The 16,865-nt window shown below is 30.8% G+C and overlaps 3 protein-coding genes across 3 annotated transcripts; 1 reads left to right on the top strand and 2 right to left on the bottom strand.

The window, feature by feature from the left end:
- Positions 1–406: 406 nt before the first annotated feature.
- On the top strand, positions 407–2,534 carry LOC105620212 (arf-GAP with dual PH domain-containing protein 1-like). Its single transcript, XM_012201717.1, has 6 exons — positions 407–488; positions 884–1,109; positions 1,469–1,667; positions 1,733–2,092; positions 2,169–2,391; positions 2,467–2,534. Exons 1-6 carry the CDS (start codon positions 407–409, stop codon positions 2,532–2,534), a joined length of 1,158 nt encoding a protein of 385 aa, XP_012057107.1.
- Positions 2,535–3,387: 853 nt separating this feature from the next.
- LOC105620213 (PXMP2/4 family protein 4) lies at positions 3,388–4,382 on the bottom strand. The gene is made up of 5 exons (XM_012201719.1): positions 4,248–4,382; positions 3,971–4,164; positions 3,769–3,881; positions 3,617–3,687; positions 3,388–3,552 (listed from the first exon to the last, which is right to left on the bottom strand). The coding sequence occupies exons 1-5, from the start codon at positions 4,380–4,382 to the stop codon at positions 3,388–3,390; spliced, it is 678 nt and encodes a 225-aa protein (XP_012057109.1).
- A 394-nt stretch (positions 4,383–4,776) lies between these two features.
- Positions 4,777–6,472, bottom strand: LOC105620345 (N-acetyltransferase 9-like protein). Its single transcript, XM_012201846.1, has 6 exons — positions 6,396–6,472; positions 6,197–6,306; positions 5,817–5,873; positions 5,253–5,393; positions 5,091–5,185; positions 4,777–4,884 (listed from the first exon to the last, which is right to left on the bottom strand). Exons 1-6 carry the CDS (start codon positions 6,470–6,472, stop codon positions 4,777–4,779), a joined length of 588 nt encoding a protein of 195 aa, XP_012057236.1.
- Positions 6,473–16,865: the final 10,393 nt, after the last annotated feature.

Consider the following 16,865-nt stretch of genomic DNA (forward strand, 5'->3'; position numbering starts at 1 on the left):
TTGTGGCTATACCATAACGGCTTCAACAGCTTCAATGCTGGAGAATGATTGGTTCACACGTTATTCCTTAAGGTACATTTTCACGAGCTGCTCCAACTAGCCGTTTCAGCAGATCCACCAGATGTTGACTAATAAAATTATAAATATTTCATTCAATTAAATTCGCTCACAATTTTCACCTCATTTCAAAATACACGATTGACTTCCAAGGCTGCGTTGTAAATGGCGGACCAATTAAAAGTGGCTGTTTCGTGTCTTGACTTTGAATACTCTGATTAGAGGGTCTTTACTCCCGTCTTATGTACGCTTATATACGTATGACGTATGTAAACACGGGTTCTCCTGTCATCGCATATGAATTGTGAATCTCGCCGTTCCCATTCATCCCGTTTGCCAATGTTTTAAAATGGCGGACGCGAACGAGAAGTTGCTAGCGGAACTTCTGAAAAAGTCTGGAAACAACGTATGCGCGGATTGCGGGGCCAAGAGTAAGTGTGTTTCTTCAAAGATCTCCTTTACCTTAAATCGTCACTAGCGAGCAAGACTCGTACGGCCGCGACGTACGTCTTAACCTCTTGATGTTCATCAGACGGTGTTTAGACATTTGTTTTTACAGCGACATTAAATTTTACGATAATATAACGTAAAGTCGCTTGAGATTGGTCACTACTCGTGATACCTGATACTTAATATTGTGCGGTGTCATGAGCTTCAATGACCATCAGATTTGATAATATCGAGTATTGTTAATGGTATTGTTAATAGTAGTAATGTAAAATCCTCCCACTTTCTCAAACTCATTGAAATTTCTTTTACTAGGGATACGATATCTTTCATTCATTTCGCTATATGTTATTGACTGTAGTGTCATTTTATATTTTAGATCCAGAATGGGCATCTTACAATATAGGTATATTTGTTTGCACAAGGTGTGCCGGTGTACACAGATCTATGGGAGCACATATTTCGAAAGTGAAGCACTTAAAATTAGATAGATGGGAAGATTCTCAAGTGAGTAGGATACGTGAAGTAGGTAATAACAAAGCAAGAATGCGCTACGAAGAACGTGTGCCCTCGTGCTACCGCAGACCAAATCCAGATACTCCACAGTGAGTTATTGAACGTTTGTGATTTTCCTGTTTTAGTCATCACTTTATGATACATTATTCATGACACAGTTATCACTTCTAGCTTTTACACAGATTATCTTTTAAATAGTATTTTTATTGGATATTATACAAAAGCATTTGAATTGTTAGAAACTAATTTATAAATCTAGGTATCCCACAATGAGTTATCAAGGATTTGTATGGTTTTCCTGTTTTCGTTATCATTTTATGACACATTTATACATAATACAGTTATCAATTAGCAGTTATATATAGATTATTTTGAATAGTAGTATTTTTATTGGATATTATATAAAGTATTTGAATATCATCAGAGATTAATTTACAAAATTTATTAGAGTTTTAGTTGAACAGTGGATAAGAGCAAAATATGAGAGGGAAGAATTTTGTCATCCTGAAAGACAAAATCATTATGTATCAGGATTTATGGAAGGATTTTTAATGAAACGTGGAAAGGAAGATTCACGTTACCATCCTCGTAAATTTGTACTTCGCGAAGCGGAGGATACACTCAAGTATCATGTTAAAGAAAATAAGGTAATTTAAATAAGATGCAATGCAAGTCTAGAAATGCAAATATTTAATATCTCACTTACTTTAAGGAACCCAAAGCAGTTTTAAGGATATCAGAATTAAATGTTGCATTTGCACCACCTAAAATTGGCAATCAGAATAGTCTTCAATTGTCCTTTATGAAAGATGGCACGACGAGACATATCTACGTGTATCACGAAGATCCGGAAGTAATCACGAATTGGTATCTTGCCATCAGGTGTGCGAAATTACACCGCTTACAAGTAGCGTATCCAGGTGCAAATGAGAATGAGTTACTGTCGCAACTTACGAGGGATTTTCCACGCGAAGGCTTTCTATGGAAAACTGGACCAAGACATACAGACGCTTATAAAAAAAGATGGTTTACCTTAGATGGTAGAAAACTCATGTATCATGACGATCCTATGGTATATCCTAACTTTTACTTAAAAACTGCTTGTGTTATTTAACAGTCTATATTGTTATCTTCTTCTATCTTTTAAGGACGCGCATCCGAAAGGTGAAATCTTTTTGGGTCATAGTTCCGAAGGCTTTGCGATAAAAACGGGCGTACCACAGGGTGCTAGAGATCAAGGGTTTTCGTTTACTCTTGAAACACCTGATAGAACTTACTTGCTCTCTGCGCAAAGCGATGACGACAGATCGCAATGGATTAGCGTGATCCAAAAAGTAATAGATAAACCACTAACGCCACAGGACGCGACCGGTAAGCCGGTAACCGAAACGTATGTCAGATTTAATTCGAGAAAATATGTATGTATACGTTGGTTTTTATTTACAGTAGCGGCGAGACTCGTAAGAAAGCGCACAACAAGCGGAACAATGAATATATTTTCGTCCACGAGATAGGGCTGGATTCCTCTTAGACGTCTTTCTTAATTATATGCCGGTAATCGAATCGTATCGAAATAAATAAATATATGACTCAGCACACATGCGAAATAGCACGTATAGCTTCGAATTATTTACTCGTCTTGTTACTGTTGAGTCACATATTTATCTTGCGCACGGTAGTTGCATAGAGACATACGCATAAGACTGCTCGAAGATGTTGATCAACGTGGACAAACTGCAAGCACCAATTACCTTCTCGATAACACTTGCGTTGAAAATAAAGCTTATGTCGCTTACCATCGAAACGCGTAGGCAGGCAGTATCGTAACAATATTACAAGGAATTTTTACTTAGCAATAATATTGTGTGTGATACTTGTCTCTGACAATGTAATGTTCGGAGCACTGAAAAAAATTCTCTTCCAGAAGTTTGATCTAATCTATTACAGAACAATCTACTGAACAGCAAATCTAGCTTAGGACATTATTTTAAAAATCACTGATTCGCAGTATTTTCTTTCCTCCTTTTTTTATTAATTTAGTATCAGCTGGTTTATTTAGATTATCATTATAATTTAGGCCACAAGTGATAGTGATACACAATCTGTACATAAAAAATAAATTATGAGGGCCTATCATTCTTCATTTTCATTTTTCAAAAGTATAAAGAATAACTCTGTCCTATGCTATTCCTATAAATAAAACTATATTCGGAAATGAATAAATAATGAATTGTCTACATGTGTGCTGATTATGCATTAAATATTGTGATATTTCTTGGAATGTTTCATTGACAGTAAAAACAATGATGATTGCTAGATTGTAGAGTAAAAAAGTATTATTTGTGATATGTATTTGTGTGAAAGATTTCAGTACTTTATTTTCTGCTCCTGTTCAGAAACAGGTAAATTTTTCAAATAACATAGAATATTGACCCAACAGAAAGCAGCAATACTGACATATGTCACTCGAAAAGATGGCGGAATTAATAGAAAGTTCACAAATTGCACTGGCAACCAATATCCGCATGAAGTCTGGAAAACAAAAATATATGTAATTCCCGTAATGTAGAATTTTCGCGCGAATTGGAAGACAAACCTGGAAAGTGTGCACAAATTTAATTTTGCATTCTTGAAGAAGATCTGACTTAGCTTCCATTAAACTCATACCTGTAAGATTTATGAATCAGACTTATTATTTTATCGCGAATAAATTAAACAACTTCACATAAAGCGCTCAAAGATACGAACTGATAAAGAATAAGATAATTAACGGTGGTGTTAAGATAAATTGGTCTACAAAAAGTTTCTTTAACACGATCTTGGTAGATTTTCCACTATAAAACGTATCCAGCCATTTGTACCTGTCGTTAATATTTAAGAATTAATTTGCAAATTCATTACGAAAATTGTATAAGCACTTTACACTACTTAATGAACATTATCGAAATACCATCCGTGTAGCATTGGTCCAGCTAAGAGGCAACCGAAAATCGCATATCTTTTCAATTGCGGCCAGTTGTAAGTTACAGAATTAGGATTTTTATCTACGAGATCTAACGCTTCGCAAAGTTTTTGTATTTGGATTAATACCGATCCTTTGATGTTAGAAGAAATTTCAGGATTTACGGTAATAGGCTGTATCGGCTACAAGAGCACAATCTACTCGTTAGCATGAATGATATAAAAGAATTTATCGTATACAAAAGAATTCGAATCGGAAATTGCACCTTTGACATCTTAGTGAAACTCTGTCGAATGAACTCGGCGCTCGTATAGAAGAAACCATACACCATTGAATTAAATAACAAGGGTCTTTTCTGCATAATACTGCTTACAACTCGAAGAGCTTTCGTCAATGACATATTTTGTCTTACTCTGCTACAGTCACTCTTATGTCTTATCACTTGCTTCAAGATATTCACGTTTCAAGATACGTTATCAAATAAGCAAGACATTACTGTTACAGTTTTACTAGCGCTGAATAAGGAATTAAATGGATACTGACGCTGATACTGAGTGCAAAAGCCGTACTATCCATTTAGACTCAATTACGTTCAATCATGACTCAAGTATATCAATTGTATCGCATCAACATGCTCTCTTTCTCACTTATCTCTCAAATCCTTGTTGTAAGTGAACGTGTGTATGCATTGAATTCTTATATTTAAAAAAATATAATTCTATACATTTTTTATATAGTCGTACAATTACAAATACATAAATTATATTAAATTTGCTTTAATAACAATATAATAGTTAATTAGATATGATAACAGATTGTAATTCAGAATGCAACCAACTCGTCCAATTAGAAGATGTTTTCTTCTCTAGGGTAACTTCTCGAAAAACTTCACTTCTTTCCTCCTAAATTATAATTTTATCATTAGATATTTAATTACAGTTTCTGTTAAAAATAGCTAATATTCTATACATGCCTATAAAACAATTTATAGTCTAATTTTAAGTTTAAATAAATAGATAACTACATTAAATTAAGATTTCGAAGAAATTTTAGATATAATGATTTAATGCTAAATATGTGATAAAAAAAATCATGTCTCTTAACCTACCTCTCGGAAACCAAGTTTCTCAAACATTCTTATGCTCACCGCATTGTCTAATTTGATTTTGGCGCAGAATTTGTTAACATTTAGCGTCTCAGCGCCTGTTACAAAAGTAGATATAAATTATAAGAATGTTAAACTCAATAATTGTTATCACAGCCGAATTACCATAGAGTAACATTAATATAATAGATTCCCAGCCTCTTCTTTTGCTTCGATTAACTTCCTCTGCTATCATAATTTCTATTTCAGCGACGCACAGTCCCTGTGAGTCGTGCAGAAATAAATTTGTATCTCCCACCATGGCATCTGAAATGAATCAGTTGAAGAAGTTAGATATTACAGGTGTGGGTACATATAGGGTTCTTACAACAGTGACAATAGGCTTTTCATTTAGTGACACAATGATATAAACATTCCATCTTTCTTGATATTCAAAGAATAATAAAGATGACATTTGTCTTGTGTCACCAAATGCAAAGCAATCAATAGTTACTATTATAGAAATTCTAGGGATGCATTCATATAATTCCCATATAAAGGCTCCTTCATTTTATTCTTGTTCACCAAATTAAATAATAGATAAAATGATATCTGGAATATTTGAGATACAATAGGCTATATAAAAGATAGACTGCTCCAAAATTCATTATTAAGAATATATAGTGCACATGTCATAAACTATAACTTTCAACACTCAAAAAATTTGATATATAATTATAATCTACATACCTATTTCATTTTTGGTTGTCAGGTAAACATGTTTGTCCAATATAATAAAAGTGCATTCTGTAAAATCATAATTAAAATCACATTTTGTATAGAAATTATACTTTGTGAAAGTAGAAGTAAACATTTCATTACTGGCTAGTATCAAGTACAAAAAGCAATATGTAAAAAGAGAGAGAAGATATAGAAATCATTTAATGCAACATTCCAACACAAGTAATTATTGTGATAAATGAATCAATAAGTAATCTCATTTTATCCTGAAAAATCAGAGTACATAAACTATGTTAAAATTATTTATTGATTTATCCATTTATATGAAGAATTATATAAAAATTAATAAGCATTTACGTCTAAAAAGTTTTGCTAGCCTAGATAATTACTATCCTCGTCCTCCAACCAACGTTTCTGCATCTTGAATTCTTCCTCCAGCGTTAACGGCTCCGAACTTGTCAAGTATTGCAGAATAGGATTTTTCATCCATTCATGATATCTGAACATAATTTTTGAGATAGCATATCAGTTGTATTTTGATCATCCTGTTAATAAAACATTAAATATAGAGATAGTTTATATACAAACTTTATAACATGCTTTTCTTGATACGGTACCAAAATGATATTTGTTCCACTGATACGAGTATTCATATTTTTTCTCATAATTATTGGCAACAATTAAATAATTTAATTAAAATTGACAATTATTCAGACTATTCCCCGCATTTCAAAAATCAATGAAATTAGACTTATTTGGACGTTTTTGCATAAAACAAAAGACCTGGCATAAAAAAGCATCGCTCTGAACAATCGAGATATATTAAAGCTAGTCGCACATACTTTCCGTAACAGTAAGGATCATTCCACACACTTGCATAGCCGCATAAACATACATAAAGAAATATCCAATCATATTTTACTATTTTCTTTAAGACAGAAATGTGATTGGATAATTTTCTTTATGCAAATGATTATGCAAGTTGTGTGGAATGGCCCTAAAGACCGCAATACAGACTTTTGCATAATACATGAGTAACTAATCAGAATCTTTCCTTTCCTCTCATTCTATGGGAAAGAAGAATTTCGTTTGATTGATTCCCTTATGCACTATGCATTATGCTTTATCCAATAGTGCGACCATAATGGTCTATAATAGACAGTAGCAGTAGTGGATTAAAGAGTAGGCGTAGAAATTGACCAATCATAGTTGATTATTTTTCTCACATTCAATTATGATCGGTCGATTTCTACGCCTACTCTTTAATCCACTCCTTAATCTATTACTATTATCCATTGTAGAATGAGTTATGCGTGGTCTACAATGGCAGTAATCAATGAAGCTTGTAAGAATAAGAGACTTCGCATAATAAAAGGAACAGAGAACAGAGAATAAGAATTTCAATCAGAAACTGTGTATTCTACAATACTGTATTCATGATTTCTGATATATTGAAATTCTTATTCTTTATTCTCTGTTCCCTATTCCTTTTATTGTGCGGAGCCCCTAAGAAATTGACTAATCACAGTCGATTATTCTTCTCACATTCAACTGTGATTGGTCAATTTGTTACTCTTACAAGCCTCATCCATTACTGATACTGTTGCATTATGCGTGGTCTACAACATGGGCAGTAACAGTAGTGGATTAAATAGTAAGCGTAGAAATCGACCAATCATAGTTGATTATTCTTCCCGCATTCAATTATGATTAGTCGATTTCTACGCCTATTCCTTCATTTACTACTGCCCATTGTAGATCATGCATTAAGCCAATCAGTGACCGTTTATAGTATCGATTCTTATTTCAAGACTATTTTAAGTAATGTCTTAAGACGCTAATGTAGTCCTCTTGGTTCATGACTTCTTAAAACCGTACTTAAGATAGTCTTGAATATAAGATCCGATTATGAACCGGCTAGGGTCGTATTAGCATCTTAAGATATTACTTAAGACAGTCTTAAAATAAGAACTATGAATATCGGCCTTAAGATGGTAATATGGCTCTCTAATTGGTTGCATTAGCTTAAGACCATCTTGAATCTTGAGTAACGTCTATAAATTCCGCTCTAAAATCGGTATTCATAGTCCGTTTTTATTTCAAAACTGTCTTAAGTAATGTCTTAAGACGCTAATACGGCCCTCTGATTGGTTCGTGACTTCTTAAGATTGTACTTGAGACGATCTTGAATATAAGGAGAGATTTCGATTGTGAATTTTGAAAGGAGATGAAAATTACAAAAGTGAGTAAATTGTGAGTATTATTAGGTATTGATCAATTATTGATTAATTAAATTGAATATGAATACTCTAGTGAATTTGCTCACTTTTATAATTTTCACCTCATTTGAACACAATCAACCTCAAGATTCGATTATGAATATCTAAGACAAACAAGAAAACAAGCATCGCAAGTTTAATCAAAGCGAACAGACTTATGATTTCTGATAAATTGAAATTTGTTACTTCCTGTTCCTATTATCTGTATTTTTCATTGTGTTTCCGGCTTTAGATGTGCGCAATAGCTGCGTTCAACGATTCAACAGTTGAATGATCTCTTGTTCCTTATTGGTGTATTCTTTTAGATTATCCAATCAGCATTTTAGATCTGGAAAAATACATCAATAGCAGCGAGCGTTCAACTTACGTCTGCTGAACGCAGGCATATGTCTTCTATAGTATAGTTTATGTTCCATACACTATAGGATTTTTTTTTATAGTCACTATTCGATGCGTTTTGGTACGCCTTTCGTGCCTGTCAGCGGAGCCAAACGCTTGCGCCGTTTCTAGCTGTCATAGCGGCAAAGAGAATAACGTGCTGACAAGAGACAAGGTATAGCCACTGGGACGGCAGCATCGGGACAGAATAACAAGAGAAGAAGACTGAACGAATATCTCACGCGCCAGTAAGTGTTGTCTTGTATTTCTTTAGTTGTACGCCACGAGGTCCACGCTGCCGCGTCGCTTTGCGAAAACTCGCGCGCGTATGCCTTGGCGCCACGCGCTGTCACACGCGGGATTGACAAGGCTTTTCGTCGTTTCACGACACACGTGCATTGGAGTATTTTCGCGTTTAACGCATATCTTGAATCCTAGAAAATAGAAACGCTCCCCCCCTTCGTTTTGAATCGAAACGATGTGATAACGATGATGTAGCAGCCACGTTTTCGACATTCTGTGTATTTTGACTTTGACCACCGGTATCTGACAGTTGTGGTATATGTATAATACGGCGGTAAACATCGACCGACCGTACGACTTCACTCCAATTCGCAGCCGCGAGATGCGTCGTCACCGTGCCGGTGAGTGAACGATTTTCCCTCGCTCGGCGGAGCGGCTGTTTTATAACGCGCTTCATTAATGTAACGTGCTGTGCGCGCGCGCGTGCTTGTTCAACGTGCGGGCGATGCGAGATTTTTCTGAATATGTCGCATGAACAATCTCTGTAAAGATTTGAAAATGTGTTGGTATTTATATTTTCTAGACAAAATAAATGTGAAAACTACACACATGTGAAATAATTGTGTAATCTTTTTATTCAACCGTTTTGTAGTTTATTTACTATATATTTCTCATTATTTTTTATTGTTGTAATATTTTAGCTTAAAAAATGGTAACAAAAATCTTAATTTTTTGGAGTAATTCTGTAAGTATTCAAGATGATTTATGCAAAGTTTTATTGCAATTCACTGATTAGTCTATAAATAAACAAATATGAAAAAATTGACTTATTTGTTTATTTACAGAATAAATATCAGTAGATTGCAATGTATAAATCACTTCAAATGCTTAAAGAATTTTTCCTAAAAAATTGAGGTAGTTATTATTTTTTAAGTTGAAATGTTTATAGGAATAATAAATACAATAAATAAACTACAAAAAGTATTGTTGAATAAAAATATGTTACACAACTGTTTTATGTATATATAGTCATATTTTTTTTAAGTAAATATTAACACTTTTTTAACTTTTGAAAGGGACTGTATGTCCTTTAACGATAGTTATCCATTGTGCAAATTTTTCCGTATTATAGGACGCTAAAACGCACCTGGTGAGACGTGGCAATACAGAAAATTTGTGTCCTCAGGATTCGCGTAGTCCAGCTTTTGCTGGAAGCATTAAGCTCGATTTATATAAGACGCAGATCGCAAGTGAAATGTATTTCAGATTATAATAGGTCACAGACCGCGATACGCAGGACGCGAAAGTTGAAATTCACCCAACTTTCTGCGCGCCACAAGTCCCACAAATATTATAATATAATTAAAATACGTTACGTTAGTTTTTAGTTTTACGATCTGCGACCCGCGTTCTGCGTCTTATGTAGATCGTGTTTTAAAAAGTCTCTCCTTAATTACTACCGAATATATAAAAAATGTCGTCTAAATTCCCTCTTCTGTTGACTTTTGTAACAAAGAAAATGTCCGCTTGTAGGATCTGACATTTCCTCCTTTCAACAAAGAATTTACAACAAAGAAAGTCTTTTTTCCACTTCTATTATAAAAGAAAGTTTCCTTATTGCTGTTTTCTTATTGTGCAATACTTATATAAGCAGCTATTGTATTCTCGAAAAATATTGCATGTGAAAATGCACAAAAATACTTCAGTACATGTTATGTATATCATAGATTTTCCCAATAATTTTATATGTAAAATTTTTCGAGAATATGGCGGTTGAGGTGATTTCCAATTGTTTGACATTTCTGACATACACATTTCCATTTCTTAACTTCTTTTGAATTTCATTTTGAATTTTTTTAAGTGAGCGCTCAAATACACATGCATAACACGTGTTAATTGTCGGCAAGGCCTTTCTTTATCAATAGGTTTGAAAAAGCCGACCAATAGACTTGAAAAATTCGTCCAGCAAAAATGGGCAAACAGGGTGAGGAATATATATTAAGCCGTGTATATACCTAGCGAACAAACATCGAACGTGAATGTTCGGACATTTATGTTTGTATTTGTGAGCAGTTTCTTCTTTTTCTTAATTGCATCGAATATTACCATTCGATGTTCGTTGCACATAGCAATTAAACATGTGCAATTTTTATGTAACAAATAATAATACAAAATTTTGCGTTCGTTGTTCGTTCGGTGTTTGTTTTTTATGTGTATACATGGCTTTAGGCTTTCAGCCTGACGAATATCAAGCGTCAATTTTGATCACGTGACTTTTTGAGCTGAAAATGAGCATCGTAGCATCAAATGAAAAACCTTAATGCCTTGGCACACAAAAAAACTTAAACATTAAAACATAAGCAGTAAGCGAATCGACCAATCACGACAGTCCATAAAGCCATAACGTAAATAGTAGCCAATCCAACATGTTGATTTCCTTACTGTTTACGTCTTACTACCTTAAGTTTTTTGTGTGCCATGACCTTTAGGAATGAGAGAAGCACCTTTTTGATTTCTTTATTGAGCCTCGAGTTCTTTTATTGAAATATGGACCTCGTGTAATTATCTTGTCGACCTCGCTCTCGCGTTTCAAGCATAGATTTATATTTTATTCGCGCGATGTGTTTGTAAACGTAATAAAAAAAGCGTGGTACAAAGATCAATTCGTCCTCGCCTACCTACAACTCAATCACGCGTCAACTTTTCACCATGAAAAAAGTAAGTAGTCTTTTTCGTTCGCATCTTTATTTCAGAATTTTTTGTTGTAAACATAGTAAAAAATTTTATATTTGTGGAAACGGTCCACTCAAATCATTATTAAAATTTGTGTTAAATTTTTAATAAATTTGAATGTAAATTTACATGTGATTATATTATTTAAATATTTTGTGATAATTAATATTTAACATTTCTTAGTGTCAAAGTAACAATTTATGAGTAAGTGGATTAATAATAAAAATAATGTGTCTTAAAATATAAATTTTAAATAAATGAATAAAATAGGTTAATTTAAATATGTTAATTTAACATATTAATAAAATGTTAATTTTACTGAAAAAATATACTTCCAAATTTGCTTATAAATTATGATAGTATTACGTTTTTTATATTACTTTCCAACTAATAGTTATAATATTCATTTAATGTGTGGTGACTGCAAGCGCTTACATCTAACATAAATGAGAAGGAGCATATAGTCATGTTATGTGTGTATGATTTATGTTGAGCTACCTCTAATAACTTTTTTTATTGTTAAATTTTAATATTTATCTCGTTAAATTAATAAAAATTTGAGTGAACCGTTTGAAGCATGTGAAATGTATTAAATTTAACATAAATTTTCCACTGTATTTTCTATTCTTTTTTCTAAAAAATAAATTTTTATTTTCTTCAAAGGTATTTTTACTTCAACTTAAACAAATCAAAAACGAAAAACGATTTTTTAAATTTAAACATACTTTTCTCTGGGTCAAAAGAATGTTAATTTTGTCACATTTTTTTAATATCTTCTGTTCTTTTTCACTTACGAAATTACAGATTTTAGACCAATCTCTGGTTAAGAGCATTGTATCAATGTGAATAAGAAATAATCATAAAAGATATAGTTTCTTAGTTCAATTCACGTCTAAAGTAAACTTCGCACTACTATTATATATTATATATTATATTATATTAAGTAATAAAAATTAATAATTAAAAAAATTAAATATTAGTCTTCACAATAAGTTTATAAGAAATAAAATATTTTAATATAAAAATCTTGATAACGCCCAATAAATGAGCAAAAAGAGATATTAGAATAATAACAATTTAATTATGATTAATACATAAATATAATTCCGTAAACGTTTCGACTCACAGAATCTTCCTCAGTACAACATGAATACAATTAAATAATATAAATTATTAAAATCTACAGTCTAATATGTCAAAATGAGACGTTTCTAAAAATATCATTCGTTCTCTTCGAGACTATTACAGTCGAAATAGTTTTTGTCACACTATGTCTAAACGAATATATAACAATCAAAATTATTTTTATAATTCATTATTATAATTCAATATTATTATAATTCAAACTTGATCTCTGCGTTAGTCTTTTATGATGTAATATGAGTTAAGATATAAAATTATTGAAACATAGTGTAATTTCTGATCCATCAACAATACAATAATAATTAGTAATAAATTAAAATCTTGATAATCGCAACTGTAATGTAGTAATAGCTCGAATATATTATATGGGATATTTTCGCCAAGTAATTTCCGCCGCTGGAAGTAAACTCGGAAAAATTCTTTGGATGTATTCTCATATGTTATATTCGAGCTATTACTACATTACAGTTGCGATTATCAAGATTTTAATTTATTACTGATTATTACTGTTGATAGATCATTTTTTTATAAACTACACTATGTTACAACAATCTTGACTTATATTACACATAAAGGACTAACACGATTCTCGCTGTCAACGGAGCTCTAATTTAAATAATTTTGATTGTTATACCTATTCGATTGAACATGGTGTGACAAAAACTATTTCAACTGTAATAATCTCGAGAGAATGAATGATATTTTTAGAATGTTACCTCATTTTGACATAGTTACTTCATTTAGATTGTAGATATTAATAATTTATTTAATTGTATTCATGTTGTACTAAGGAAGAAACTCACTCTGTGAAACGTTTACAGAATTATTTTTATGTACTGTATTAACTGTATGAACTGTAATTAAATTGTTATTATTCTTTCTCTAACATCTTTTTTTATTTATTAATCGTTATCAAAATTTTTATAATGTTTTGCAAATCATCGAATGTTATCATACGTTCATCATATGTTTATTTAAAACATTTTAAACTGCAAATGTATCAATATTTGAACAGTAGAAAGTATTTATCTTCTCAATATCGCAGTCCTAATATTTGGACATCTTTACAATTTTTACTTAATAATTATAATTTATTAATTTGATAAATTTGACAAAGAATAAGTGATAAGGACTTTCTTTTTGAAGAAATCCTTTTTTTTTTCCCCCTAAATAACTTTGTACTTCACTAAACCATATTTTAAATTTTTCCTTAGTAGCAGAAGCACGACTGAGAGTCAAATTTTGAGCGATTCTTTGTGAAAGTTCAGCATGACGTTATAAAAATCCATAAAACTAATATTGTCCTGGTTTATTATCGCGAAAAAGTGTTTCTTTTTTATTCTCAATTACAAATGCTTGAACACAATCAAAAAGTAAAGTTTTTGTAATTGGAAAACCTTGCTGACTACAATTAATGATCGTATTTTACAATACGAACTTCTTCATTCTTAGATAAAATTGTTGTTGAACCCATTGAAGTTTCTACAGATTTGAAATTCAGTTTTATATTGAATTACTTCTTGGGATATCATACATTTTTGAAGCAGCTTGTGACATGCTTTTATCAACTTCTTGCATGACTTTATAAATATCTTCTGTGACGAGTAATTTCTTTTATATAATTTTCTATTATCTTTCTTCATTCTTTTTTCTTTGGATATTTTGATCGCTATGATTAAAACACATATAAGACTTTACTTTTTAAACATTGCAAATATTTATTGAGAGGTTAGAAAAATGTGCAATTGTAAACAGTCTTTTTTTAATCTCTCTTTACGAACTTTAATCTCTCTTTTACGAAATCGATATATTTTTTTATCCTTTTAGATATATTTTTAGATATATTAAATATTATATATATGTATAATACATTACTTACCTGAATACATTACTTACCTGAATGCATTGAAAAATATATAATTATAATATATATCATGTACATATTCAGTCATAGAGACAACGCGGTTATGATATTTTTGATTGGACGACCAGCCAATAATAATACGACAATTGACTTTACCTTAATACCGATAAGTAGACATCTATTTTATTCAATGATCTTTTTATAAATTTAACAAAATGAATAATTGATCTTATTCTTTATACTTTATTTCAATTAAAAAATTGTTTGCCAGTCATCTTTAAAATTCAAAATAGTTTGGCAAATTTTATGAACAACTTTCTGTTTTCTATTGCGAATGTCAAAAGACTCAACAAATAATACTTATATCTGTTACACCAAATAAAAAAATATTTTTTAATCATATAAATTCAAGAAAATAAACGTTTGAATACTGTAATTAAAGTTTCAAAATATATAAGAAAAAAAATTTTATGTTTTATTTTAATTCGCGTGATACTTATTTTATAATTAAAATGATAAAAGTGTCTAGACAGGTACATGTTTAAGTATTGGTACATTTACCTTATAATATTTTAAAATTAAAAACTGTTCTTTTATTCTATTTATTTTTTTTTTCTACGAAAGAAATTTTGACAAAAAAATTTTGTCAAAAGAATAACTATTTGTAGAATCATCGAATTTTTATTTCTAAACGTATATAAAAGTAGTATATATTTTTTACATACATACGTTCAAAAATTTAAATTTTTCTATAAGCATATATTATTCATCAACACCGTTAATTAAAACGAGATATTCGTTCGACATGAATCTTGTCAAAGAATGAAAATTCTTAAGGAGACATTTTGGTGTAACTAAAAATAAGGCCTTTTTTGAAATTTTAGAAAACTATAAGACATACGATTCTAATTTTTTACAGATTTATTAATACACATGTCAATATATGAAAAAAATTTTTATAGCAATATTTTCATTCCAAAATTCTAAGAAATTAGAGAGGCGCAGTGTCGAAAAAATGAGATGACCAAACACGGTTGGACACGATATTTCGAAAATCAATAATCTGAAATAAAAAAAACAAAATTTTTTCTTGAAATTTATGAATGAAATTTATGGACTGAAAATATTGCTGTAAAAATTTTTCTTATATATTGACATATACATTAATAAATATGAACAACTAGAATCATACGTTTCGCAGTTTTCTTTAAAAAAAATTCCAAAAAAGCCTTTTTAGTGTGTTACATCAGAATGTATCCTTAAAGAGATAATTTTTTCTGCATTTTTTTTATGTTTTTGTTTGAATATTATTTATCTAGATATTAGGTTTTAGGGAAAAACAACCTCGTTTTTTTTAGAGAATGTTCAAAGAATAAATACATGCGTTTCCGAACAGCCTGTTAAAAGAAATTATTATGGCAAAGATACTCTTAGTAAATTTATTTCCATTTACATACATTCCATTTTCACCATTCAGATTATCACCTTTCTGCCGGGGATCCTATTATCTTGCTGGAAATTGATTGCTTAAAATTGTGTGTTATCTAAAAAAAGAAAGTCATTAAGATTTTCATATTTTCTACATGGACAATTTATAAGCAATCAATCTCAAGCAAATATTGAGACCTTACAGAAATGACAACCGTTGTCTTTCCAACATTTTAGCAACCAGTTTAAGCGTCTTACATAATTATTTTGATAGTCCTACAAAACTATTTTCAGATTGGTATGTAGCTAAAATTTTAGATACTTCAACAAAACCGTTCTTTCTATGTAAAAAAAATTATACTTATTAGCATAATACAACAGAAATATACACACGTGTATCTAAAAATTAATATGAAAAATAAATAATATAAAAGAAAAAAAAGACTGACATTGGTTGCATAAATCATATAATAATCAAGAGACACTTTTAAAAATGAAAAAGGTATTTTTTACAATTTAAATAATTATATCTGTGTCTTTATGAAGAATTCTTTCTTATGGAAATAGTCTTGCATATGCTGAAATCTTTGATATATCATTCAACCATGTAATCAGTCATATTTTAACTTTTTAAAAAAAGTTATATATATATATATATATATTATCTTTAAACTACTTATAAATGTACATTTTTTTTTTTACTATTATATGTATATGTCATAGTTCAAATATTAATTTTAGTAAACGTATACATTTATTAGTCAATATATTGACTGTAGCAGACTGCAGTAAATATACATACATTTACTGAGTTAACACTTTGATATCACGCACGCACACACGCACACACACACGCACACACACGCGCGCACGCGCGCACACACACACACACACACACACACACACACACATATACATATGTAGAAAAAAAATAATTCAAAAACTTGTTCTTCAAGAAATAACGCTAAAATAAGTGGGCGTGAAATATTT

Source organism: Atta cephalotes (assembly GCF_000143395.1).
Source record: "Atta cephalotes unplaced genomic scaffold scaffold00025, whole genome shotgun sequence".
Taxonomy (NCBI): domain Eukaryota; kingdom Metazoa; phylum Arthropoda; class Insecta; order Hymenoptera; family Formicidae; genus Atta; species Atta cephalotes.

Bases quoted from the DNA above. Each gene is read 5' to 3' on its own strand.
- LOC105620212 (XM_012201717.1), top strand. From the start codon at position 407: ATGGCGGACGCGAACGAGAAGTTGCTAGCGGAACTTCTGAAAAAGTCT. The intron at 489-883 runs GTAAGTGTGTTT...TTTATATTTTAG, and splicing joins CGCGGATTGCGGGGCCAAGA to ATCCAGAATGGGCATCTTAC. The intron at 2,392-2,466 runs GTAAGCCGGTAA...TTTTATTTACAG, and splicing joins AACGCCACAGGACGCGACCG to TAGCGGCGAGACTCGTAAGA.
- LOC105620213 (XM_012201719.1), bottom strand. From the start codon at position 4,382: ATGTCATTGACGAAAGCTCTTCGAGTTGTAAGCAGTATTATGCAGAAA. The intron at 3,688-3,768 runs GTTCGTATCTTT...TAAATCTTACAG, and splicing joins AATTATCTTATTCTTTATCA to GTATGAGTTTAATGGAAGCT. The intron at 3,553-3,616 runs GTTTGTCTTCCA...TTTGTTTTCCAG, and splicing joins AATTTGTGCACACTTTCCAG to ACTTCATGCGGATATTGGTT.
- LOC105620345 (XM_012201846.1), bottom strand. From the start codon at position 6,472: ATGAGAAAAAATATGAATACTCGTATCAGTGGAACAAATATCATTTTG. The intron at 5,186-5,252 runs GTAATTCGGCTG...CTTTTGTAACAG, and splicing joins TATATTAATGTTACTCTATG to GCGCTGAGACGCTAAATGTT. The intron at 4,885-5,090 runs GTAGGTTAAGAG...ATTATAATTTAG, and splicing joins AGAAACTTGGTTTCCGAGAG to GAGGAAAGAAGTGAAGTTTT.